The 26,284-nt window shown below is 40.8% G+C and overlaps 2 protein-coding genes across 3 annotated transcripts in view; both read right to left on the bottom strand.

Annotated features, from left to right (window-relative positions):
* Positions 1 to 26,284, bottom strand: part of LOC146511908 (NACHT, LRR and PYD domains-containing protein 12-like) — a 249,349-nt gene that overhangs the window by 154,906 nt on the left and 68,159 nt on the right. The gene's annotated exons all lie outside the window — the stretch shown is intronic.
* Positions 8 to 16,600, bottom strand: LOC146511910 (protein NLRC3-like). Of its 2 annotated transcripts, XR_014875920.1 has the most exons (4): positions 15,350 to 16,600; positions 7,718 to 9,488; positions 4,012 to 7,638; positions 8 to 3,980 (listed from the first exon to the last, which is right to left on the bottom strand). XR_014875920.1 is itself a non-coding variant. In XM_085171707.1 (3 exons), the coding sequence occupies exons 1-3, from the start codon at positions 15,624 to 15,626 to the stop codon at positions 7,461 to 7,463; spliced, it is 2,226 nt and encodes a 741-aa protein (XP_085027833.1). In that variant the 5' UTR covers positions 15,627 to 16,600; the 3' UTR covers positions 8 to 7,460. The 2 variants fall into 2 exon arrangements, 1 of the variants encoding a protein (XP_085027833.1); XM_085171707.1 differs by having other exon boundaries at positions 8 to 7,638.

Here is a 26,284-nt window from a genome sequence, read left to right as displayed (position 1 = left end):
GAATGAAAGATGTAAGTTTATTAGACAAAGTGCTTGAAATCATTCAGTGTTTCATCATCTGTTCAGAGCTGAAGAAGGTTCAGAATGTAGAAGTTTAGGAAATGGAAACTCCAAACAGCTGAAGCCAACAGGAAGCAGCTTCAAACAAACACAACAAGAGAAAAAACTCTGAATGTTTCACATTAAAGTCGTACATTTCTCATAAAAACAGGACAAAGACTTGAAAAAGTCGTGTTTTTCCTTCCAGGAACCACATGGCTTCACTTTTAAAGGTGAAGTGTGAAAGAAATGGACATATTTGAAGTCCAACACCTTTTTCCAGTCACATTATTAAAGCAGACAAACTACAAGCTCATTTTCATTCCAACAAGTCATCTTCTGACCTGGACTAACAACACTGGTCTCTATGTGCAGCTGGCTGTGAGACCAGTGCTCAGGGAGCGTCTACAAAGTGCAACACTGAAAGAACATCACACACTCATTTGCTTCCATCACACAAACATCTACTGTCATTATTGTCACCAAACTCTGTGGATCCTTTATTGCAAATTCAAATGGGATCAAATGGTCAGACAAAAGAGGGTTATGAGGAAATATGATGAAATGTTGTGTATTAGCAGCAAGTTATTGAATCATTTTCCTCAGAAACCAAACAAAATGATTGACAAACATGTTTTTACACACTCAGTGTTGGACTTGGATCAGCAGGATAAGCTGATGTTTAAAGGCATTTGAGTCTCGCTGTATGAGAGTCCAGTTATTACTCAATATTTATGGATGATGTTCTTTCAGTGTTGCACTTTGTAGACGCTCCCTGAGCCTCACAGCCAGCTGCACATGGACCAGCTGACATTACCCAGCATTAGAGGCGGCTGTAAAAAATTCATGTTCCCATTTAAATGGTTTTAATTTGAATAAAACGATGTTGCTTCATTCAATCCTGAATCGATGTTTAATATAAATGTATTTTGCCAGAATCTCAGCTTAAAGCTCACAAACTATTTCAACAAGCACTGTGCTGCCCTCACGACACGTGACCATGTGAAGCTCGACACCCAGCGAACAAAATAGACGAGATCTCCACACAAGGCTTGCTTTTCTTGATTTTAATGAAGATCTTTTTAAGCCTTTCCTCTCTCCAGGCTTCTCCTTGCTATTTCTTATTTGTAACTGAAATATACAGAAAGTGAAACTAAATTGCTAGCTACTACACATCTTAATGACAAACTTAATGATTAGCCTAGCTTAACACGTGCGTTACATTAGCATCGCAGTTCACTCCAGGTAAACACATATAAAAGTTGTTTCTGAACACATTAATACTCACAAAGACGAACGTTTCCCAAGGTACAAGCGTGTAGGGCACTCTTAGCGTGTACATGAACTCGTTCACTCTTTTAATACTTCCGAAGCACTTTTCACAGCATTAACGGAGAAAATACGTCAAAGATATGCGAATGATCGGGGGCTCCCTCGCTCCCATTTCCGCACATACAATACAAAGATCGCTTGTGGTAACCAGGTCTCACTCTGAGCAAAATTCAAACCCAGACATTGTAGCTGTTTTTAGCATGAATTACTTATAATATTTCTTAACTTTGAACTTATTTATCACTTTGCTTATGTAACTTAATCAGACTATGCACTAACTACTGACTTTTAACCAAAAGCCATAACAAGCAGCAAACAGCTAAAACAGTAAATGAGAGCAGCTAAACACACAAAGATGGAAACACAGAGCGTGGATCGTTCACTCGACGCCACGTACACGGACACGCCGTCGGGGCTGAAAGTGGACAGCTCACAGATCCTGAAGCTGCAGGTTTCATCTGTCTCCAACCAAAACTGAGTGAAGCAGCAGCAAAAGAAGATCCAAACTCTGCTTCACGTTTGATAAATATGCTCATGAATTCTCTCTGACTTTGGCTGTTCCTGCCTGCACAGCTCTCTCTCTCTCAGTGTACTCCAAGAACAGCTTCAAACATCTGTTTCTGCATCATTCACTGTTTATTAGCCACCAGTCTGCTGTTGTGTTCAGTGCTGTCGGCCTCTGACAGTAAAGCCTCATTTCTGCTGTTCCATGGAAACTTTTTAAAATGATGACAGATTACAAACTCTCAGCTGTGTCTGTAATCAAAGCAGAGATGGAACGATTCCACTTTATATGTCCGATATCGATATGAATCCAATATAGTCGATTTTATAATCAAACGTTTTTTTAATATCTTGCTGCATTTTGTATAAGTTCATACTCAGGTTTAAAAATCTAAACAGTAAAGCTGTTCTGTTATACCTGGGTGCAAAAACACACTGCAGCCAAAACATTAGACAATACTGATCTTTGTATTTAAACTTTTATCAGAACTTTCAATCTAAGTATTTAAAGTAATATTCAAAAGTCATTTAAATGCAGTTTTATGAAGATTTTAAAAAGTCTTTGGTTGTGAATAAAAGAAGTGCAACATCAGCACAAAATAATGTTTCTATTGAACAACACAAACAGGTTGTAGAATGGAGCCTTTTATACTTACAGCTGAACAGAAACAACATGCAGAGTGGAAAACAGTGCAAATAACTGCAAACAGGCTTCATGACACTCATGTTTGATCAGGATGGATGTCAGTGTGAGCTGTTTCTATCACATTTAACCTCACAATCAATTTGGTCTCATTTCTATACAAAACTTAACACAAGTATGAAAAAGTGTTTTTGATTGTTTTTTGAACCATGAAACTGTTTCATCATCATCTCATGTGCAAAGATGAGATGATGGAGCAGGTTTCAGTCCTGGTTCAGTCTGCTGCTGCATCCTGGTCACAACATACAGAGGTGGCATCAGCACTGGTATCAGCAGTGGTATTGAACAAGAGATATTAATGCTTCAAACTATTTGTCTTAAAGGATGTGAGCTGCACAGAGTTCTGCACATGTGTCTTTGTGAACATACCTCATTAACAATATTTCAAACAGTTTTTTAACCTGAATATTTGCAACAAACTCAGCATAAAAATACAGTCAGTGCTAAAAAATTAATCAGTGGAAAAATTAAACATTTTAACTTAAGCTGCCAAGAGGAAGTTGTTGGTTTCAGTAAATATCTTTGCTATTTGATCAGTTTTTACAGATTAATGAGGAGTTACTGAAGTGCCAGGTTTTTAAAGTTGGTGTTTCTGTCTTTACACATGTGGAGACTGAAAACATGCTGCTGTTTAATAAGATATTTAATATTCAGCTCTGCACAGGAGCTGCAGCAGAGTGCAGCCTGTTGCTTTTACAGTGTAATACTTGTAATAAAAGTACAGTAACAGTAATTAGTGACTGAGCAGCCCGGAGCGTTTCTCTTGATTTCTTTAGTAAATTCATTCACCTGCACAGCTAAACGAACCCTGACAGCCGAGTGCTCATCTTAGCTAGCTAGGTCTCAGGAGCTAGCTAAGGACGGTAGTTACGGATTAGCTTACAAACACGTTTAACTTACTGAAAAAGTGCAGCGGGGCCTCGGGTCCTTCTGTGAGGTAGTCCAGTTTACTGAAGAACACCTCAGGCTGTCAGGTTAAAACACTCGGTCGTGTCTTCGTCCTCCGTCCTCTCAGAGCCTACGCTCTATCTGCTATTCGCGAACAGAGATACGCAAGTTTCTCCGTGACTGCAGCTGCCAGTCAAAGCTGCTATGATGACGTTTCACCCCAATTTAACATCACCGCGGTAGGAATTAGAATCAAACTTATGGGAGAGGAGACCCCTTGGACATCAATCAGCGTGATGAGAACTATTGAAAACAAAGGAAAGAATCTTTGGAAAAAAATTATCTAAGGAGAATAAATTTATTTTATTCTGACCCCAGTCCCATCCGCTAACATGGAGGAGGCGGGGTTTATGACCTATACTGCAGCCAGACACCAGGGGGCGATAGAGACGTTTTGGCTTCATTTTGGGGAGCTGTTGCGTCGTCCATGTTTTCTACAGTCATTGGTCAGACTCTAATAACTTTTACTTTGGTCTTGTCCAAACTCATATAGGCTGCATCCTCCTGAGGACCCGGCCTTCGTGGTCTATGTGGGCCGGGTCCTCAGAAGGTCGGGTAGGCCAGAAATAAACGGCTATGAAATGGGACTGTCTAGCCTTGAGATTTGCAAGTATAATATAAAACAATAATATAAAATTATAAACAAAAGGAATTACTAATGTAAAAAAAAGTGTTTTTATTTATATATGTTTATATATAAATATATGTGGTGGCCCTAGAGACAAAGCACGTACAAACTCCAAAACACATTCCCAGAGTTAACTTAACTTCCTAAACAATTAAATTGATAAATAAAAATAACATTTTTAAAAAGAAAATAAAAATAATTATAGTAAAAATTCACCTGGGATTCCAATAAAATTTATTCATGTTTGTGGCTGTAATGTGACAAAATGTGGGAAAGTTCAAGGGGGCCGAATACTTTTGCAAACCACTGTAAAGGTTTATTTTGTCTAATCTAATAACTTTAATCTCATCTAAACCGATTTACTCAGGAACAAATAAAACACTGAAAAAAGCCAAACAATAACATTTTTAGGTTGTCTAAGTCACTTATATATTACGTTTAGCCTGAGTAGCGAAAGACCACGGTTATCTGAAAATGATGTACCGGGAGTTTGCCGTTCTCTGTGGCTCCAGTGACCCTCGAGCTCCCGGCTAGCTATCGAGCTGGTGGGTAACAGACGTCTCAGAAAACGTCGAAGCACTTTTGCAAATATACGATATCTTGATAAACCGAGCAGATATTTAAAGTTTACACAGCTACTTTCTCACCTTAAAATATGTTAAAAGTTTATTTTGTGACCCAGAAAGAGTAATAAGAGTAATATTAAAAACTTAGTAGCGGCCGCCATTGCCGGAAACTGGAGTTTGGCTGGGACGCGCTATGAATTCTGGGATATGGTGGGCCACGAAGGACACACCCGACCCATCCTTCAAATTCGGGGAAAATGAGGACGCATTTGTCGGCTGCATTCGGAGGAGTCTACGAATTTGGACAGCCTTCGGCGCGTCGCTGTGACGTAATCGGTCTACAAATGCGTCCTCAGGAGGATGCAGCCCTTGAATTTGGACACCCCCTATGTTTACTACTGCATAGACACATTGAATTTCCAACACAAGGAAACGAAATTTTGGAAATGTTTTCACCACCCAGAGAGGAGATTACAAAGCCCCCCACCCACCCACTTTGGTGCCTCCGATCACATCACTGTTGTGCTAATGCCTGCATACAGGCCCCTGGTCAAAGTCACTAAACCAGTTCGTCAGCAGGTACGTGTGTGGCCAGAAGGACCTGCAATACTGCTTTTCCACCACAGACTGGGAGATCCTTAAACAGGCCACCACACATGACAACACCACAGACCTGCAGGAATATACAGAAACTGTCATTGGCTACATCTCAAAAGGCATCGATGATGTCATAGAGACCACTGTCCGGGCCAATCAGAAACCATGGCTCACAGGTGAGGTCTACAGGCTCCTGAGGGTGAGAAATGCAGCCTTGAAAGCTGGGGATGAGGTGAGCCTAACAACAGCAAGGGCAAACCTGTCGCGTGCATCAGAGAGGTGGAAATGCAGCGCTCCAGGAGGATTTTGCAAAGCTTCAGTGACAGCAGAGACACTCAGAGGCTGTGGCAAGGGATACAGACCATCACAGACTACAAGCCCACTCCTCACACCGCTGTCGGGTCCACCACATTACCGTAAGAGCTAAGTGAAATTTTCTCTCGCTTTGAGGCACAGAATGCCACCCCAGCACAGAAGACTGCAACCCCCCCCAAACGATCGGGTGGTGACACTATCCCCAGACAGTGTGTGGAGATCAACACACGCAAAGCCCCAGATCCTGACAACATGCTTGTCAGGACCTGCTGCCATCAGGAAGGAGACTGAAGAGCCGCCGGGCCAGAACCAGGAGACTGAGGATGCTGAATTCACTCCCTGCCCTCACACACCAACTCCAGACCTGCATTCATCTTTTCCCTCTGAAGCCCCCGGTGGCAGGGTGTGGCGTGGTGTGGCCTGCGGTGCCGTGCAGAGGAGGCAGACGCACCTGCACAGCATCCGCAATCACGCCCCGCCGAATTAAATATTGTACTGGGTCCTGTGGTTGACGTTGTTGTTGTGGTAATGTTGAGCGGGCAGCGGGAGAGCTGCAGCTCTGTGTGCGTTGTAAACAGCAACCGGCTAAGTATTAATAAACAGTATCAAAATGCCACTGGGTTTGCCGTGTATGTTTACACCCCCAAACATAAAAACCCTGAGCCACCACCATTGCCCTTTCACTGACTGCCCCACTCCCACAAATTAGCCCACAATCATAACTCACACTGAGCATGCTCAGAGCTGATTGACCTGACTCTGATCCGCTGATCTGGAACAGGAAGCGGCTTCCTGGAATAAACCTTATTATCTAATATGAGCTGATTCTTATTATTAATCCCTTATTCTCCTCACACAGCACTGCGCTCTCAGACTGCAGGCTTACTTATGCTTCCTGAGATATTAAAAAGTAGAAGTTTAAATGTGTTTCTAATAAAAAGCTTTGAAAATAAATGCTTGTGTGTTTAACTGTTGGGGTGAGCTCACTGTAAGAGAGGAGGAAATAATCTGAGCCAATTTGAAAGTCTTTATTATAAAGTCTGGTCCATGTCTTGGGGGGACACTCCCACAAGGCTAAAATCTGGGACTCTCCACCATTTGACTCTAGAACTGAAGAAGCTTCTCTGATGAGAGGTGAAAAATCTTCAAGAATTTGACATTTCAGATGCTTTTCTTTCCAAGCTCCTTAGACTACGGTGACCTGGATGTCTGAGAACCTTCACAGACTGATTTTACAAGAACAACTTGTGTCAAAAATTCCTAGCAGTGCCTCTCTGTCACACACACAAATCACTACAGTTACAAATTTAATAACTTAAAAAACCCAGAAAGACAGAACTGAGCAAAACAAACAAACAAACCAGAGACCAGGTAAGAACATTAAAACCAAACAATAAATGAGCAAAGTAGTGCATGATAAATATAGATGACAAATACAAAGTGCAATATAGAAACACTGGGTAAAAAGAAATGAACAATTAAAAAGGAGGATAAAAAGATGTGAGCAGTAGTTAAACAGTAGAAATAAATATATAATAAACAAATAAAAATAGATAATAAATGAAAGCCAGGTCAGAAAGGTGAGTTTGGCTTTAAAAGCATGAAAACACACTGCTGTCTCCAGGAAGGCTGCTCCAGTAACATGTGGGTTTAGTTCTGACTTTAGGAACAAGTAAAAAAAAATGAAATAAAAACATCTGTCCAGACAACCTGACAGTCAAAAATATAAACTCAGGAACTTAAAAGGAAAATTCTGCCAACTTTGAACGTCCGCATCAAGATAAACTTACAGATTTAAGAGTCAAAAAGTGTCAAAAAGTCTGTATCCTTACCTGAGAGTTTCTAGTTTACAGTCAGGACTCTTTAGTCCAACACACAGCAAATCCAATTCTGAATCCTGCAGCTTGTTCGAGCTCAGGTCCAGCTCTCTCAGATGATTGGATGGGGAGCTGAGAATTTCAGACAAAGCTTCAAAGCTTCTTTTTGAGAGTTTACAATCTGTTAGCCTGAGGAAGAATAACAATGCAGACATATTATTTTCTTCATCTAGCATTATTAAACATATTTGTTCATAGATTCACTTACAGCACTTTCTTGGAGGCTTTGACCACTGGCAGCAGCTTCAAAAATGCCTTCTCTGAAGCAGAGTATTTCTGCAGGTCGAACTCATCCAGATCTGATGACAGTAAGATGAAGACCAGAGCTGACCACTGAGCAGGAGACAGTTTATCTGTGGAGAGACGTCCTGATCTCAGGGACTGTTGGATCTCCTCCACTAGAGAACGATCATCCAGTTCATTCAGACAGTGGAACAGATTGATGCTTTTCTCTGCAGACAGTTTCCCACTGAGCTTCTTCTTGATGTACTGGACTGTTTCCTGATTGGTCTGTGAGCTACTTCCTGTCTGTGTCAGCATGCGTAGGAGATTCTGATTGGTCTGCAGTGAAAGACCCAGGAGGAAGCGGAGGAACAAGTCCAGGTGTCCATTTGGACTCTTCAAGGCTTTGTCCACAGCACTCTGGTAGAAGTCTTTTACAGTAAGTGTTTTCTGGAAAATTTTAGAGAGAGGAGGTTGTTTCTTAAGCAGGTTGACTCCAGAGTTGATGAAGGTCAGATAGACATGAAGAGCAGCAAAGAACTCCTGAATGCTCAGATGGACGAAACAGTAAACGACATCAGTGAACATGTCGCACTCCTCAGCTTTAAAGATCTGTGTGAACACTCCTGAGTACACTGAGGCTGCTTTGATATCAATGCCACACTCTGTCAGGTCTGATTCATAGAAGATCAGGTTTCCTTTCTGCAGCTGATCAAAAGCCAGTTTTCCCAGAGACTCATTCATCTTCCTCCATGAATCTGTCTCAGCTTCTCCATCATACTTGATGTCCTTTGTTTCTAGGTGAAATAGCACAAGGCGTAGGTAGAGCTCTGTGAGAGTCTTAGGCAGATCTTCGCTCTCTTTGTTCTTCATGACAAACTCCAGAACTGTAGCAGTGATCCAGCAGAAGACTGGGATGTGGCACATGATGTGGAGGCTTCGTGATGTCTTGATGTGGGAGATGATGCTGCTGGCCTGCTCCTCATCTCTGAATCTCTTCCTGAAGTACTCCTCCTTCTGTGGGTCAGTGAACCCTCTGACCTCTGTCACCATGCCAACACAGTCAAGAAGGTTCTTATTGGCTGCTGCAGGTCGTGTGGTTATCCAGAGGCGAGCAGAGGGAAGCAGTTTCCCCCTGATGAGGTTTATCAGCAGCACATCCACTGAGGTGGACTCTGTAACATCAGTCAGGATTGTAGTTTTGTGGAAGTCCAGAGGAGGTCGACACTCATCCAGACCATCTAAGATAAACACAACCTGGAAGTCTTCAAATCTGTAGATTCCTGCTTCTTTGGTTTCAGTAAAGAAGCGATGAACAAGTCCCACCAAGCTGAACTTTTCCTCTTTCAGCAGATTCAGCTCTCTGAAAGTGAATGGAAACATGAACTGGATGTCCTGGTTGGCTTTGTCTTCAGCCCAGTCCAGAGTGAACTTCTGTGTTAGGACTGTTTTCCCAATGCCAGCCACTCCCATTGTCAGCACTGTTCTGATTGGTTCATCTCTTCCAGGTGGGAGTTTAAAGATGTCTTCTTGTCTGATGGTTGTTTCTGGTCTGTCTGGTTTCGTTGCTGCTGTTTCAATCTGTCTGACCTCATGTTCATCATTGACCTCTGCAGTCCGTCCCTCTGTGATGTAGAGCTCTGTGTAGATCTGATTCAGGAGGGTCTGGTTTCCTGTTGTAGAAATCCCCTCATGCACACACTGGAACTTCTTCTTCAGGTTTGACTTGAGTTTGAGCTGACACTCAGGGACAATCTCTGCATGAAGATACAGCAAATGACACAAATGAGAAAACTGCATTCTGGTTACTGTGGTTCTGTGTTCAGTTTACTGGACTCTTGCGCTGTGTCCCATTTCAGGGTCTGCACGCTTGAAGTACGCATTTTAAGTGCGGTTACATCACCGCCACGCAACGACGGCTGTCCCAATTCGAAGTGTACTTCAAATGCATACTCCAAATGCGCCGTCGATTTCCCCAAATATCAAGCGTGGTCCGGTGCACGCTTCGTGGTCCCATATATCCCACAATTCATAGCGCAGCGGTGGGTGTGGATAATTTTGCCGCAAAATACGGCAGAAGGGAGCGGCCGAAAAGTGAACTGTCAAAAGTAAGTACTGAATATGACGTCACTCATTCATGTGCGAATGTTTAATAATGAAGAACATTAAAACATTGCTGTTGGCCACATGTCGGCAAAGTTATGTGACACTAGTGATGTTTGTACTTTCAGCATTAACTTGGTTTTAAAGCCTCTACTTCTAAATATACATATAGTCGACCTTAATCTTACAGAGAATCTGATGATTTTATGGATAATTAAAGTCAGTCATATATCCACAAACACAACAAGCTGAAAGTCAGTGATTGATATATATATATATATATATATATATATATATACACATATACATACATACATACATACACATACATATATATACACACACACGCATATATATACATATACATATATATACATATATACATATACATATATATATACATATACATATACATATATACATATACATATATATATCATAATAATCTGACAATACTATAATATTGGCCATATTATATTTACATTACCATAGTGAGATGATTTTAGTGTCATGAACAACATTAACTAATTATTATTTACTAGCTAATCTTAAATGACTGTTCAGTACAGAAATGAAGCCCAACAATCATGTTTTACAGTCCTGTGGTCTCAGCCTCAGATACTCAACTAATCAAAGTGATGTCATGACAAAAATGAATGACCAACAAAACAATTTTCTCCTTCATTTCTGTCAAACAAAGCTGTATGTAACGTTTCTCGCGGTTAGTATCATGATTGCTAGGCAACCTTAACAGCGCGACGAAGCATAGACCGTCCCATTTCACAAGCCTCTCACTTCCACACTTCTCGTACTTATAGTACGCACCGTACGTAGTACGCATAGTGCGCGTACTTCAAGCGTGCAGACCCTGAATTGGGACACAGCCTTGGTGTCATGATCCGGGTGAGTCTGACTAACTTTCCACAGCATCAGCTCTCCTCCCCTGGGTGGAGCCCTCCTCACTCCTCCCTGCTCCTCACCTGTTGCCAATTACTCCGGCAGTATTTATGAGCAGCACTTACAATGAACCTTCTCCAGACTGTCTGCTTACCACAGTCAGTTCTCTGCCTCACATTTTGTCTTGTGCTCCTCAGCTTGTTTTGCGTAACCCTCTTTTCCTGTTCCCTAGTCGGCACCTGGATATATCTTCCAACTCTCGCCATAAGTCACGCCTCAGGATTCTGGCCTGCCACTGCTGGTAAAACTCACTCTTGCAAACTGCCCTCCTCACCTGCCTGCCTCCCTGTGCACCCACATCTCACTCGGTACCCAGATTTAATTCATCTCCTCCAGCTGATCTCCACCTGCAGCCACGTAAGACCTCTTAGTTTTTAAATCTTGGACTCATTCACTACACTGTGGCCCACTCTGATTATTATCTCCTTTGTTCCAGTGATCCTGGATAGTTTCTATCCGCCCGTTTCTGCCCCTGTTGTTCCTTTGACCTGCCTCAGCTTATGTTCTGGCCTCAGCTCTGCACTTCTCATAATACCTCGCTTGCTGTTGAATTTAGCCGTGATTCAGCTTTCTCTGTCAAGAAATCTAGTAAAATACATTTCTGTTAAAAGTCAGTCAGCCTCCGGTTTTTGGTTCTGTGCTTGAATCCTTTTCATGAGCCATTGAGCCCTGACACTTGGGTTATAAACAGTGTTGGTCAAGTTACTTGAAAAAAGTAATCAGTAATTAATTACTGATTACTTCCCCAAAAAAGTAATCCCGTTTCTTTACTGATTACTTATTTTCAAAAGTAATTAATTACTTAGTTACTTTTTAAAAACATGATTTACAACCTGAATAGGTGATAAAGTGATAGATCTTTCAGCCCAATTCTACTTTTTCTACATAATCCATCATACAAAATGTAATCAAATGGAAAAGTCTCTTTTTAAATATTGTTTTATTAGTTTTAATCTTTTAACTTTATGCATGAAGCAAAATTTTAATTATATGCACCATTATCTGACTGGAAGAAATTAGTTTAACATTTAAACCTATTTTCTGCACATTCCAGCACATACACACACACACATATATACACACACACACACACACACACATATATATATATATATATATATATATATATATATATATATATATATATATATATATATATATATATATATATATATATATATATATATATATATATATTTTTTTTTTTTTTTTTTTTTTTTTTTTTTTTGTGTTTACACTCACTCATTCAGATGCAAGTAAAACACAGCAGAAAATAAATAAAGTCAAAGACTAGCGGTCCTTTTGCTCTATTTTCACCTGTAAAGCAGGAGTAGAGTAGGCGGAGGTTTATCCTGGTGCAGGTGTGCTGCAGCGGTCATTGGAAGGATACCGCAGTTTCTCTGTGAGTTTCCCATTACGTCGTAGCTACTTGGTGCTTGCTTGGAAGTTTAGGGTTTTTTTTCGCTGTAAAAAGAAGTTTTCTTCCCACGCACAGCGGACACTAATGTTTTTGTCACTTTTTACGGAATCAAACTCAAAATAAGGTCAGTACTTCCACGCTTTAAACGCTGCACGCTCATACTCTCTCCGCACTCGATATATGATCCATTGTTGATCTGCACACAGCTGTTGTCACGAACGTCGCACTCACTTACGTCACTGTCATGAGACATTCTCGCAAGAAAATCACGGTTTTAGTAACGCAGTGTTCCTACGGGAAAGTAACGGTAATCTAATTACCGTTTTTGCAATAGTAATCCCTTACTTTACTCGTTACTTGAAAAAAGTAATTGGATTACAGTAACTGAGGGCAGGTTTTATAGAGACACATTCGATTTAATTATGTTTATTTATACAGCACCAAATCAATACTAGCAACACTTCACATATTACATAAACAACACTATGGAGCCAGTAATGAATAAATATGTAGAATAAATGAAAGAATTTCAATTATAACAACAGTCACCCCAATGTGCTTTATATTGTAAGGTAAAGAACCTACAATAACACAACAGACAAAACCCAACTATCTTTTTGGGTCCTGAAACCTGAAGGCTCTGCCTCCCATTCTACTTTTAAATACTCTAGGAACAACAAGTAGGCCTGCCGAGCGAGAGCGAAGTGCTCTAATAGGGTGATATGGTACTACAAGGTCATTAAGATAAGATGGGGCCTGATTATTTAAGACCTTGTATGTGAGGAGCAGGATTTTGAATTCTGGATTTAACAGGAAGCCAAAACAGGAGAAATCTGCTCTCTCTTTCTAGTCCCTGTCAGTACTCTTGCTGCAGCATTTTGGATTAGCTGAAGGCTTTTCAGGGAGTTTTTAGGACTTCCTGATAATAATGAATTACAGTCGTCCAGCCTGGAAGTAATAAATGCATAAACTAGTTTTTCAGCGTCACTCTGAGACAGGATATTTCTAACTTTAGAGATGTTGCACAAATGGAAGAAAGCAGTCTTACAGATTTGTTTAATATGTGCGTTGAAGGACATGTCCTGGTCAAAAATGACTCAGTGTTAGTATATGTTTGTGGTATTAATTTACCTACAGGTTCAGACATATTCACTGTCCTTGATGGCAAACATCTGGACAGGGCAAAGCAAATGGCACAAAGGAGTGTGTGATGTTTGGTGAGGCATGTGTGCCTCAATCCCTAATAACACTGGGGAAGAGGGTCTTTTACAGAAACAGTTAATAAATTGGGAGATTTAATGATAGAGTGGGAAAATATATCACACACCTAAAAACTTCCTTATCTTAACAATGGGTTCTTATGAGAGAGTAGCTTGATGTAACTAAGGTTGAAGTTTTCTTTGCAGATGAAAAATGATTCATTTCATTTCTGTATATGATCTCATAGTGTTTTCTTTTATGATATAACTGCCATCCTTTGAACAAAGGGTGGAGACTCAGATGGAGAAAAGATGACCATAAAATGTAAATTTCTTGTTTCCTTCTGACTATAGGGAAGATGCACATTGTGAATTCTTTGAGTACAAATGGTGCCTATGTTCAGTAGTTAGAAAAGAAATCTCATGTGTTTTTATGTGATTCTTAATTAATAATTCTTAAATCTTAATTGTGGTATCACAAAGGGTGGAATGTGGTGGCAGATTTCTTTTCTCATATATTAATCACATATTTAATCGTATCACATTAGTTATAGTAATATCACTTTCTCACTTTACTATAGTAAGAGCACTCCTGTCACTAGTTTACATGCATGTGGAAAGTTAACACAGTGAGGCCATTGTAATAGGAGACGTTAAACAGATAGTGGGACTCCTTCTGCTTATCAGGGATGTAAATCTTTAGGTGACGGCCAAGCAGAAAACAAGGTTATAATTCTCTCTCTGAGGGAGGAGGTATAGCCCGCCGTGAGAGGGGCCAACATGTAAGAGTTTGTGGAATGTTCTTTGTCTGTGTGTCTGTATATAAGATGTAAGGGCAGTGGCCACAATTCAGAGATGGTCCTGGTGTTTCACTGGGATGCTCTCTCCACATTGCAATGTGTTAATTAAACCCACTTCAAATCAAGCTCACTGGGTGTGTTGCAGGTTATTGTTAAATTTTCCACGACACAGTCTTACATATTTGTTTAATATGTACATTGAAGGACATATCCTGGTCAAAAATGACTCCAAGGTTCCTCACAGTGTTACTGGAGGCCAAGGTAATGCCATCCAGAGTAAGAATCTGGTTAGATACCATATTTCTAAGCTTTTCAGCGCCGAGTACAATAACCTCAGTTTGATCTGAATTAAGAAGCAGAAAGTTAGTGGCCATCCAGGTCTTTATGTCTTTAAGACATTCCTGCAGTTTAACTAATTGGTGTGTGTTATCTGGCTTCATGGACAGATAGAGCTGGGTGTCATCTGCATAGCAGTGTAAATGTATGCCATGTCTTCTAATTATACTGCCTAAAGGAAGCATGGTAACGGGAGCGTTGCCAGCAGAAGGCTGAAGTGGAATCTCCCAGAAAGCTGCAGAAGAAAAAACGTGATCTGAGATTTCAATCATATAAGGAGAACTGTGGCTTTCCTCCAACTTTTGACCAATCACCTTAGTGTCCCGTTTATCAACCATAATAAAAAGCATTTACTGTCCGGGCATTTTTCTGTTTGGGTCTCCAAACAGCAGAAAGAAATGGCAGCCATTTTTTTTTTTACTTTACCTTCAACTGGTAAAAAGATGTAAGAAAAAGCACTTTGGTTTTAGAGCTGTTTTATCAACATAAATGAGGAGACAACAGTTTGGGACATGTCACAAATATGATCAGTCGGACAATATAAATCTGTAAAATGGGCAGAAAACCTGCTGCTGGTCCCATTTTAATCAAACCAACCCAAAGAGCAGATATTCATGTGTACACAGGAGGTTATTTGTGCAGATGCATAAAACACAAACTGTTGGCTTTCTGCAGTCTCTCACTCCTGAAAGTGTTGGCAAGTGTTTTGGATTTATTATTTATATGGATGGTAATGGCACCTGTGTAATGTTAACTAATGTTTTTATTGTTTGTGTTTTTTGTTTAGTCATTCCCTGACTTACCTTTGGGTTCTGGGATGGTTTTATTTAAATTCTCCAACAGATCATTCTTGTTTATCGTCCCCAAAAGGATTTTAGCGACTTCAAAAGTGTTGATAGAGTAGGTCTCAAACATCAGATCCACTAATTTTGTCCTCTCTGCCTTCTCCAGTTTACTCGCTGGGATTGCTGGTAAACCTTCTACAGACTTGTACTCCTTCAGATGCCACTTAAATTTTTCAAAGTCATCACTTCTCAAATCCTCCAAAGTCCCCAGAAGGATTTGTTTAGGTGTCGTCATCTTTTACCCTGTAAGGATCCGATAAACACAAAGACTGTAACAACAGCTGGAGAGGTAATTGTCTGATTTTAACAATTTAACTTGATTCTAACAGCAGTTCATCACTACCACCAATAAATTTCTAAGGCTCAGAATGCAACAAAATTGCACATAAAGAAGCACATAGAGAAGTATCCAAGTAACACTTTGCTACAATATAAAACAAACTATATAAATAAAGAAAATATATAAACGAAATATATTCACTACCCGTCAAACGTTTTAGAACAGCCCAATTTTTCCAGTGTTTTTGTCACGGTTTGCGAGCCGTGTGTAAATTATTAAAGGACCCTTTATGCTGGCAGCTCAGATGCAAGTGAGTTTATTCATCACATGGTGATACAAACAGAAATGGCGAAGGTGAGCATGGAAACTAAGCAAAAACCTAAACCGGGAAAACTAACAGTACACGAATATGAAGAAGTACATGAAGGGAAGACGAAAACACAGAACACAAGGGGTGGGAGCAAAGCACCACAACACATCACTATATAGACAGTTACACAGAGGGCGACAACACAGGGCGGAACAAATGGACAGAGAAGACTAAACACAGAACAGAGTGCACAGAGAAACAAGGAGGCAGGGAATCAAAACCTAGGAAGCATAGAATAACTCAAACAAAACGAACATAATACAAAAATCACAAAGAACTGAAAACACTAGATCAGGAGACCCAGGACCCTGACAGATACGCAGACGAACCAGCAACTAACAGAGGCAAACACAAGGCTTAAATACACAGAGGGATAACGAGGGAATGAGACACAGAAGGAGGACACAGCTGGGAGTGACTGACAAGACGAGACAGAGGAAACGCAAACTAAACACACTGACATGAGACACGGACCTTCACAACAAAGCAGGAAATACATAGACTGAACTTAGAGGTACAATAAAACACAGAACCAAAACGTAAGGATAAACAAAGATACATCATGAAATCAAAGATTAACAATACACAACAGAAAACTCTGAGTCACAGACCCAGGATCGTGACAGTTTTATTGAAAATATCCTTTTTATTTCTCATTGCACTCTGAAATGAAAGCATAGTACAAATAAGCAGTTGGAGTTAAAAATAAATCCTGAAACACATTTATAGACCAAAGTTTATTCTAAACGTTTGACTGAACACACCCGTGGCTTCTGTCTACAATAGAAATCAAATATTCTCCCACATCTGTAGCAGATGTTCCCATAAATGTGGACCTTGTAATAATAATAATAATAACTTTATAAAGCGCTTTCAAACAAAGTGCTGTACAACTAAAGAGATAAATAAAATAAGAGCAATACATAGCAATACAGGTAAAAGACACAATACAAGTTAAAAACAATAAAAATGTAAAAACTAAAAGCCATAGAATTAAGACATGTAGGATCGGGTGAACAAATGTGTCTTCAACTTAGTTTTAAAAACCTCCACAGAGCAGCCTGCCGAATATCTTGAGGGAGGTTGTTCCACAGAAACGGGGAATGAAAAGAAAAAGCTCTCCAACTGCCTTTTTTCTGGCTCTAGGAACCTTTAGAAGACCAGAGTCCTGAGATCGGAGAGCACGAGATGGAACATAAAGGTGTAAAAGGTCGGAGAGGTATGAAGGTGCCGATCAGTTTAAAGCCTTGTAGGTGAGCAGCAGGACCTTAAACTCTGCTCGAACCTGACAAGGTAGCCAGTGAAGAGATCTCAGAACAGGCTAATGTGCTTAAATTTCCCAGTTCATGTTCAAATGTGAGCAGCTGCATTTTGCACCATTTGTAGACCTCTGAAACTTTTCTTTGGTAGCCCAGAAAGGAGAGTGTTACAATAATCAATATGTGAAGACAGAAATGCATGGACAAGAACCTCTGCAGTGTCGCTTCACAAAACCTGTCTGATTTTGGCTGATGTTCCTCTAATGATAAGGGGTGGTCTTTGTTATCTCTTTTACACGAGATTCAAAGGAGAGCACCATATCGAACCACAAACCCAAGTTTTTTACCTTGTTCCTGCAATTTATGACACTGTCATCAATTTTCAAGATGAAATTTTGGGACAAGTGCTGAAATTTGTGTGGCCCAATGACCATCAACTCTGTTTTATCAGGATTTAGGAGCAAGAAATTATCCGATAACCAGCCCTTAATTGCAGATAGACAAGATTCTAGTTTAGAGACTTCAGCACAATTTCCAATGGTTAAAGGAACATAAAGCTGCAGGTCATCAGCGTAACAATGAAAGGTTACATTAAAAGAACGTAAAAGAACACCAAGAGGCAGCAGGTACATAGAAAACAGCAATGGTCCAAGTACAGAGCCCTGAGGGACCCCATGCCTCACTGCACAGGTCTCGGAGAGATCATTTTTAAAACTAACAGTCTGAGACCTCGCAAGCAGGTAAGATCTCAGCCACGATAAAACATTTCCTGTAATTCCAATAAAATGTTCAAGCCTATCCATTAAAATGCAGTGATCCACAGTGTCAAACGCAGCACTTAGATCCAGCAGTAATAAAACTGAAGTGCGATCGTTGTCTGCATTTACCAGAAGATCATTTACCACTTTGACTAAAGCCGTTTCTGTGGCGTGATTTGGTATAAAAGCAGACTGAAATGCTTCAAACAGATTGTTTGTTGACAGATGCTCAGTGAGCTGCTTAAAAACCACTTTTTCAAAGACTTTAGATAAAAAAGACAGATGTGAGATGGGTCTATAGTTTGTGACCATGTCAACATCCAGTCCAGGCTTTTTCAAGATCGGCACTACCACAGCTGATTTAAAACTTTCAGGAAACCGATCGTGCGTTTAAGAGAGCTAATTTAACTGTCTGTCCATCCGTGGTAGCAGGCAGTATTTGTAGGTTGTTCATATTTCCTCCACCTCCCCTCGTATCCCATCGGCATGGCGACCAATAAATCAGCTTCGGGTGAGCGCGCTCCGATGACGTCGGGTAAACAGGAAGAAGGCAGCGCTGTTTGAGGCCAAAATAAAGTCCCAAACAGCCGGGGTCACCGATGGTAAGGACCATGTAGGTTGCTTTGCTTTCAGTCTTCTGTCCAGTTCAAACCAGCTCGATGGGGTTTCAGTCTGGAGACTGTGCTGGACACTCCATGTTTTCAAGCTCACCATCTTGTTCTTTCTTCCTGAGGTAGTTCTGGCACAGCTTGGACTGATGTTTGGGGTCATTATCGTGCTGTAGGATGAACCCCTGACTGTACTTTTGCCACCTCTGCTCTGCACTCACTGTGTTTACAGTGGCTTGCAAAAGTATTCGGCCCCCTTGAACTTTTCCACATTTTGTCACATTACAGCCACAAACATGAATCAATGTTACTGGAATTCCAGGTGAAAGACCAACACAAAGTGGTGAACACGTGAGAAGTGGAATGAAAATCATACATGTTTCCAAACATTTTTACAAATAAATAACTGTAACGTGGGGTGTGCGTAATTATTCAGCCCCTGAGTCAATACTTTGTAGAACCAGCTTTTGCTGCAGTTCCAGCTGCCAGTCTTTTAGGGTCTGTCTCTACCAGCTTTGCACATCTACAGACTGAAATCCTTGTCTTTGTGTTTTCTCCTCTCTAAAGATTCTTAGGCCCCTCTGCAGCCCCTAATCTCCTCAGTGAGTTCAGCTGGTGCCGATGGGCCACACCGAGTCAGCTTTGGATAAAAGCATACCTGAGGCAGGCTTTCAGGAGGAGGCTCACTAGCCCTCGCCTTGGTAGTAACCGCTACTTTAGCCAACTTGCTACGTCTTTAAGATAAAACCTCTTCTCACTGAAATTCTGGTTTTCGTCTCCTTGTTTCTGTTGTGGCTTTTGAGCCAGGTGGTGACAAGATGAAACTAAAGTGAAGCTCGTTGGTTTTCTGCTTCTCAGTTTACAGATCTGTTTTTAATGGTTTGTCAGAGCACTATAGTTCTAAACAGTGCTACATAAAATGATATGATTATATATTTTTATTATTATTTTTTTGCCACAGTAGTGTGAAAACCAGGATGTCTGGCCTAACCACAAAGAGGAGGAGCTAAAATTCTTTAGAGTCACTTCAGTTGCTTCAGGAGCAGAAAACGATTCAAAGTTGATCCTGAGATACAGAAACATGAAGTACAGCAGAGTCTGTGGGTACCTGCAGAGCTGCATGCAGACCCTGAAATATCGACATGATCATCAGCAGCCCCTCTCTTATCCCTGTGCACCTTTATCTAAGCTCTGAACACCAGTCTGATCAAGAACCACACCCAGACCAGCTGAACAACACACACACACACGTTTTTTTCCTTGTCTCTGAGATAGAAAGTGTGTGACCGTGAACTCGACTCTCTTTATGACACACACACACACACACACACACACACACACACACACACACACACACACAGAGTTTGTCAGGTTCCTCGGCTCGTTCTCTGCGTTCAGTCCATTGAAGGTGATTATTGAGCCAATCACAGCTACAGAGCTCACTGTGACTCTTCTTCTTCCCTCTACAGTCACACAAACACACTCAGCGACTCTGACAGCAAAACTACAACAATGTGGTGTTAACACTCACCTGCCTCAGCTCCACCGTCCTCCTGCTGCTCTGAAGGAGGCTCAGCTGTTTCTCTTCCTTTTATCACCTGCTCGGGTGGCTCCTCCCCTCTGCAGTTACAGGAAATCAGGTGTGTGTGTCTCTTGTTGAGACTGGTTCTTCCTGCTCTCTATCATCACATTGTGTGTTTCCAAATTCAGGGAGAGGATGCTTCGAATGCCACATTTGTAGGAAATTATATCACATTGACCCGATGAAGGCTGTTCAAATTTGAAGTCTTCCAAATGCGTCCTTCATTTCCCTGAATTTTACTCAGCTTCCTCCTAATATTTCACAATAAAAGCTGTGCTCAGTGTTTTTGTGAACATGTTGCTTGTGGTGTGAGGCCGAGCGTCCCAGCAGGAAGCGCCTTTATGGCTGCTGTTTGGCTCCTGTGGGACTTTCTGAAAGAGTGAGAGTGAATTCCTGGAGTGCTGCAGTGTTTCTGACAGCAGACTGAGCTCAGACGTGTCTGCCACCCAACCCTCAGTGAAAACACACCAAATAAGACGTGAACTGAAGCAACGTGGCTTCTGCTTTGTGCTCTGTACAATAATCATATTCATGCTATTTATTTCAGACAGTAACAGCTCAGCTTCCCCGTTCTCCCCAAAGAGGCTTAAACATGGACTCCACTGACGTCCTCGCTGTGACCCAGGCCCCAAAAAACAAGTTCCCCTCAGCTGTGGACTTTCTTGGAGCTCCAGAGATCCACCCAGCAAGGTTTAAAGGTCCTGCTGGTGATTACCTGGGCAGTGTTTTACCTGTGGCTGTGTTCAAACGTGTTCACACCTGAATCCTCACAGCTCCAATCACGTCTGACACATCCTGATAGGAATACTTCAATCAGTAAAGTACTCGAGTAAATGTACTCTGTTACATTCCAGCACCGGTCCTATCCACGCTGTCGCCCAATGGGGTCAGTGCCCCCACTGTGGACACGCCCCTGTTTAGGGGCGGGGTTTAAACTTTATTTAAAACAGCGAGACAATAAAGAAATGTTCTTTCAGAGTTTGTCTGTAAAAATGATCCAAATAAAGGTTGAAATCAAAGTGAAAATGTGCAGAACGTTGTTTATTTATTTATTTATTTAGCACTTTTAATTACAACAGCGGTGCTGTACAAACATACAAATTACACAATAAAATAGCAATATCAATTAACATCAATGCCAAATAGCTAATAAAAAATGAGTAAATAAGTCTCATGTTTATTAAAAGCCAGTGAGTAAATGCACGATCACCTCTAAGAACCAGCCTCACCTTGGTGATCTTAGAGCTGTAGCGGGCATATAAGGCTGCAGTAGGTCTGACAGACACCCTGGGGCCTGTCCATTCAGTCGCCAATAAGATTTTAGGCTTTTAACAGTTTTTATTCATTAAAAAAAAAAAAAAAGACTTCCTATTATACAATATTTCAAACTTCAAACTCTTTGTTTGAGCAGAGCTGTTACGCCCCACTTAAAAACGAAGTGTTGACTGGCGTGGGGGGGGGGGGCGGTAACACAAAGTGAAAAATGAAAACATAAACTACTGGAAAATAGATGTCATTAAACACGATTTATTGCACAAAACTACTAAAGTAAAAATGAACACCGGAAAGCTCTTTTCTTCAGGGTCTCCAAGGCCAAAACAACAAACAAAACACCCCCTTTAGCTAAAAATCAAACCAAGAACTCTCTAACCAAAACAAAATACAATGGCTGAGCTCCCTGTCTAACCAGAAACAGGAGAAAACGATTGAAACAAAAATGGCAGAGAACCCCTACCTGCTCCCACATCGATGAACTAATTAACACAGCTTTGCTTACAATAAAAGAAAGAAAACCAAGGTTTCACAGAGTTTAACCTACCACACACACACACACACACACACACACACACACACACACACACACACACACACACACACACACACACACACACACACACACACACACACACACACACACACACACACACACACACAGGGGTGTGGCAGCTTAGGATGGCAGATTAGATGCCGTGGCTGACGAGCTGGGACACACTTCAGCTGTGGCTCATGAGGCAGACCTGCAACACAAGAAAAGGAGAAAGAAAAGCTCTCTCACAGAGGGAGAGCCACTAGAGGTCAGCGACCGTAACTAGAGCAGACTCAGCACCATAGATCTATGTTGAGAACAGGCCCTGTGCTGTGGCCTGATTTTAATGTCATTCTTCTGTTTGATGGCTCTGTGAAGTCAAATGAGTTTAACTGAAGCTGTTTGGGAGTCTGGGCTTTTCACTGCTTATTGTCAATTATTATGAAATAAAGCTCCAAGAGAGGGAAAAAAGAAAGTTACGCAGTAAGTTTTGTTTTACAAGAATCGAGCGAGAGAGAGAGAGAGAGAAGGCCACACCCACCAGTAGTTTGGTTTATCAGTGGAAAGTTCCCAACATTTATTCTGTGATTTTACTGGTTTTAGACATTTTAATGATATAAGAAACATTGTGCATGACTCAGATGGATGAATAGATGCAGAAAAAACAAATGAGCTCATTACAAATGAAGCAGCTCTCTGGAGGTCAGATTTAAAACCCGAGGCTGCTCTTATGAACAGGAAACGTATTTATTCATGGACTTCTAAGATTTATTTGAACCATATTTATAAACCCAGAGTTTTCACTGACAGGAGTGTCTGAATGTGTGTATTGTTGGGTAATATCAGGAAGTATTCATCAGCACTGACACACACAGACACACACACAGAGTAAACATGTCTTCTCATGACTGGAATGCATTTGAGCTGTTTATCAGAAACCCCCGAGAGTCCGTTGTGTGTGTAGAAAAGCCGTTTGAAACACGTTCCTGGATGAATCTGCAGCAGGAGCTGAAGACTTGTCTGTTCAGGACAGAGGTGGTTTAAGACAAATGAATCTAATGCACACATGCAACATGCTGTTGTTGTTGTTGTTAGGTATGGCAGGTATAGAAAGACTGAGTCTGCACGGGTTGAGACTAACACTACATGATAGTAAAACTGTCTTTTTATGTGTTAAGTTCAAAAAAGAAGGATTAGAAAGATGTAAAAAGTCATTTGAAAAAGTTTAATGACTGATTCATGGCTGTGGCCCTGTTGAAGAGTCTGTTTCTGTGTTGTGTGTAGAAGGCAGCGCTCTGCTGTTTGTGTTGCATGTGGTGTTGAAAGCACACTTCAGAACAGCTTCAAGTACAGACATGCACTCTGCACACAGTCCTGCACTGTGTCACCTGTTTGCTCACAGAGAGACGCCCTGAACACAAGAGTGAGTGCAACACAGTTTGAATTCTTAGTCACATGGTTAAAAAGGGGCTTTCACTTCCTGGTTTGTAGACTATTCTATTTGAGCTTTTCAGAAGATCAAATATCAACATATTACCAATCTGAGTTCAATTGTTTCTGACTTTCTTTTTCTCAGTATAAACCACTGAAACCTCACAGCAACATTTCTGTTTCATCTTTCCCAGTCTCACATTGGGAATGTCAGACGCTGGAAATGTGTGGACCAAAAGGCACCAAGTGGGTCTACAATAAGTGCTGCGTAGCTCAAATGTCACAACACAGGTGAGCAAGATGAGGCAGCCAGGCTCCCTCTGATGCTGTCAGTGAATGTCAGTTTATTGTGAGTCAAAGATCACACACAGACAGCCTCCTGAGGACACAGCAACACTACAGAAACAGCATGGAAACACTAGAACTCACAGCTCTGCCTCCACATTTGAGATTTAAAACCATCTTTTTGAATAAATGAGTCCCATTGATGTCACAACTAGGGCTGGCTTTGAAACATTTCCCCGATTCAAATCGATGTTGGTTTGAATAATGTGATATCGATTAATTCAATCCTAAATTCATTTTTTACATTTAAATTTCACAAAACTATTTCAACAAGCGCCAAACAGCTAAAAGAACAACGAAGAGCATGTAAACGCACAAAGATGTAAACACAAAGCGCTGATGGTCGACCCGACGGCAGGTACAGGACACGGCGTCTGGGATGAAAGCCGGCATTTCACAGACTGTGAAGCTGCCGGTTTCCTTCTCCATCATCCGGGTAAAAGCAAAAGAAGATCAAAGCTTTACTTTGAAACACATCGTCATTACTTCCCTCTTACTTTTGCTGCTTTGCTTCCATCACGATACAATCAGCACAGCTCCTTCTCTGGATATGTCCTGAGAAAGGAGGAGAATTAGAATATTTCTGACTTCCAAACTTTAATCCAATCGGGGATCAAATGGGAATTGAAGCAGTTGTAGGAACTGAAATTGATACTCAGCTCTAATCACATTGTCTCGTTATTTTGCTCGCAAACCAGGCGAAACAGTATTTAATGATAACATGCAGCAAAAACTGAATCATAAATCATCAAAGCAGCCGTAACAATAACACAAACAACATGTTTAATCAGTAAAAACTATTGTGAAATAAAGAAATCACAGGGTAAAATGATTCATTAGGCAAGTTTTTCTTTATTTAAAATGTTTTCTTTAAAATATTTTGTATTAATCAGGTTACAGTCGAACTAAAAAGGGAAAAACGAACATTTTAAAGGTGTTATTCAGTTTTTCCTCATGCAAATCTTTAGATGTCTTTTTTAGAAAACCAAAGTCTTGATTAAGCTGCATGAGGGCTCACTGTGTATGTTCACAATGATCAGATGAGAGTTTAAACCTGTTTCATATTTAGTTTTGTTCTAATTTGACTCGACTCACAGAAGATGAAGCATTTGAACTGAAGCTAAAACTAGAATTTCTTAGAGAGACTCGGCCTGAAAGAGTGAAACCCGGATGTGAGATTTTGTGGAGTCTGTGTGACTGTTGGTGGGTCAAAAAGGTTTCAGCTGCACAGCCAGACGTTACTGAGCGAGCCACCGGTTGAGAGGCACACTTCTCACAGCTCCTTCCTTTGGTCACACTTTAACAGAAACATTTATAGTGTTTAGAGATATTAATATTAGTATTAGTATTAATATTGATACCACCTCTACAGAGGTTACTGTGTTGTGCCAGAAAGTGATTCCCAATGTTTCTGTGTATTTCTATGTGTAATATCTTTACTTATGTTGTTACGTATGTTTACGTATGTTGGTAAATAGACTTCGGTGAACAGCGTTTACAAAGGGCTTTTATATAGAATTAAAAATTATCTGTTTTTTCAAGTATCTTTACAACTCTGTGTTGTTGTACTGACATTATAACCAACCCGCTCCTTTATCCCCACTTCAAATATTTTTACTGAACTATTGTAAGATTTGCTGCCATTTCTGCTGTCCTCTTGGCCAACTTACTCTCACAAAAGACATTTTTAATGTTAATGAGATTTTTTTTAACTGCATAAATAAAGGTTATATAAAAGTCGCTGCCAAAAACTGATCGCGGCTTCTACCTTGTTACACGAATGTTGTTTGTGGCTCAAGATGACTTTATGTCATCCATGAGGGAAGCATTTGACATGTGTTTCACATATTATAGCCCAACAAGTTACTTATAGCAGTTTAAATACGAGCAATCAGTTTTTGGCACAACACCGGTGTCTTGCAGGTTTTATATTTTAGAAAGTTTAAACCTCAGCTTAATAGAAACAAATGTGTGCAAAGCTCAATGAAGTGAAGCAACATTATAAAGAAGAGTGAGCCTCAATGACTCCCCAATGATGTGAGACTGATAGTCATACAGAAACAATGACTTTGAGCTGTTGCTGCTAAACGTGCTTCTACAAGCAGCTGAATCTTGGAGTGGACTTTGGTTTGTCTGCTCATAAACTGGTGGTTCATGATGAGAAATGAACTTCTGAACTGGTTCAAGCATCAGTGCAGTGGCTGGTCCATTCCTTGATGTATATGTCAACGTTCAAAATGAGCCATTTAAATCAGCTGTGTTGGATCAAGGACACCTCTAAAAGCTGCAGGACAGCGGCCCCGAGGCCTGGAGTTCCACCCTCAGTGCAGTGGAAATAGTCTCGTGCCAGTCTTGGTGCTGCCTTTGAGTCTATATTGCTGAACACTGTGTGCACACATGTTTTTCCTTCCTAAACAAACACACATTTGTAAAGGAAAATTTAAACTGAACTC

Source organism: Neolamprologus multifasciatus, chromosome 9, assembly GCF_963576455.1.
Source record: "Neolamprologus multifasciatus chromosome 9, fNeoMul1.2, whole genome shotgun sequence".
Lineage (NCBI taxonomy): Eukaryota > Metazoa > Chordata > Actinopteri > Cichliformes > Cichlidae > Neolamprologus > Neolamprologus multifasciatus.
The sequence above is the reverse complement of the archived record's forward strand: the minus strand, read 5'-3'. Positions and strand labels throughout refer to the sequence as shown.

Excerpts from the sequence above, each read along its gene's own strand:
- LOC146511910 (XM_085171707.1), bottom strand. The coding sequence starts at position 15,626 with ATGACGACACCTAAACAAATCCTTCTGGGGACTTTGGAGGATTTGAGA. Across the intron at positions 9,489-15,349 it reads AACCATCCCAGAACCCAAAG|AGATTGTCCCTGAGTGTCAG; the intron begins GTAAGTCAGGGA and ends ATCTTCATGCAG. Across the intron at positions 7,639-7,717 it reads AAAGCCTCCAAGAAAGTGCT|GCTAACAGATTGTAAACTCT; the intron begins GTAAGTGAATCT and ends ATTCTTCCTCAG.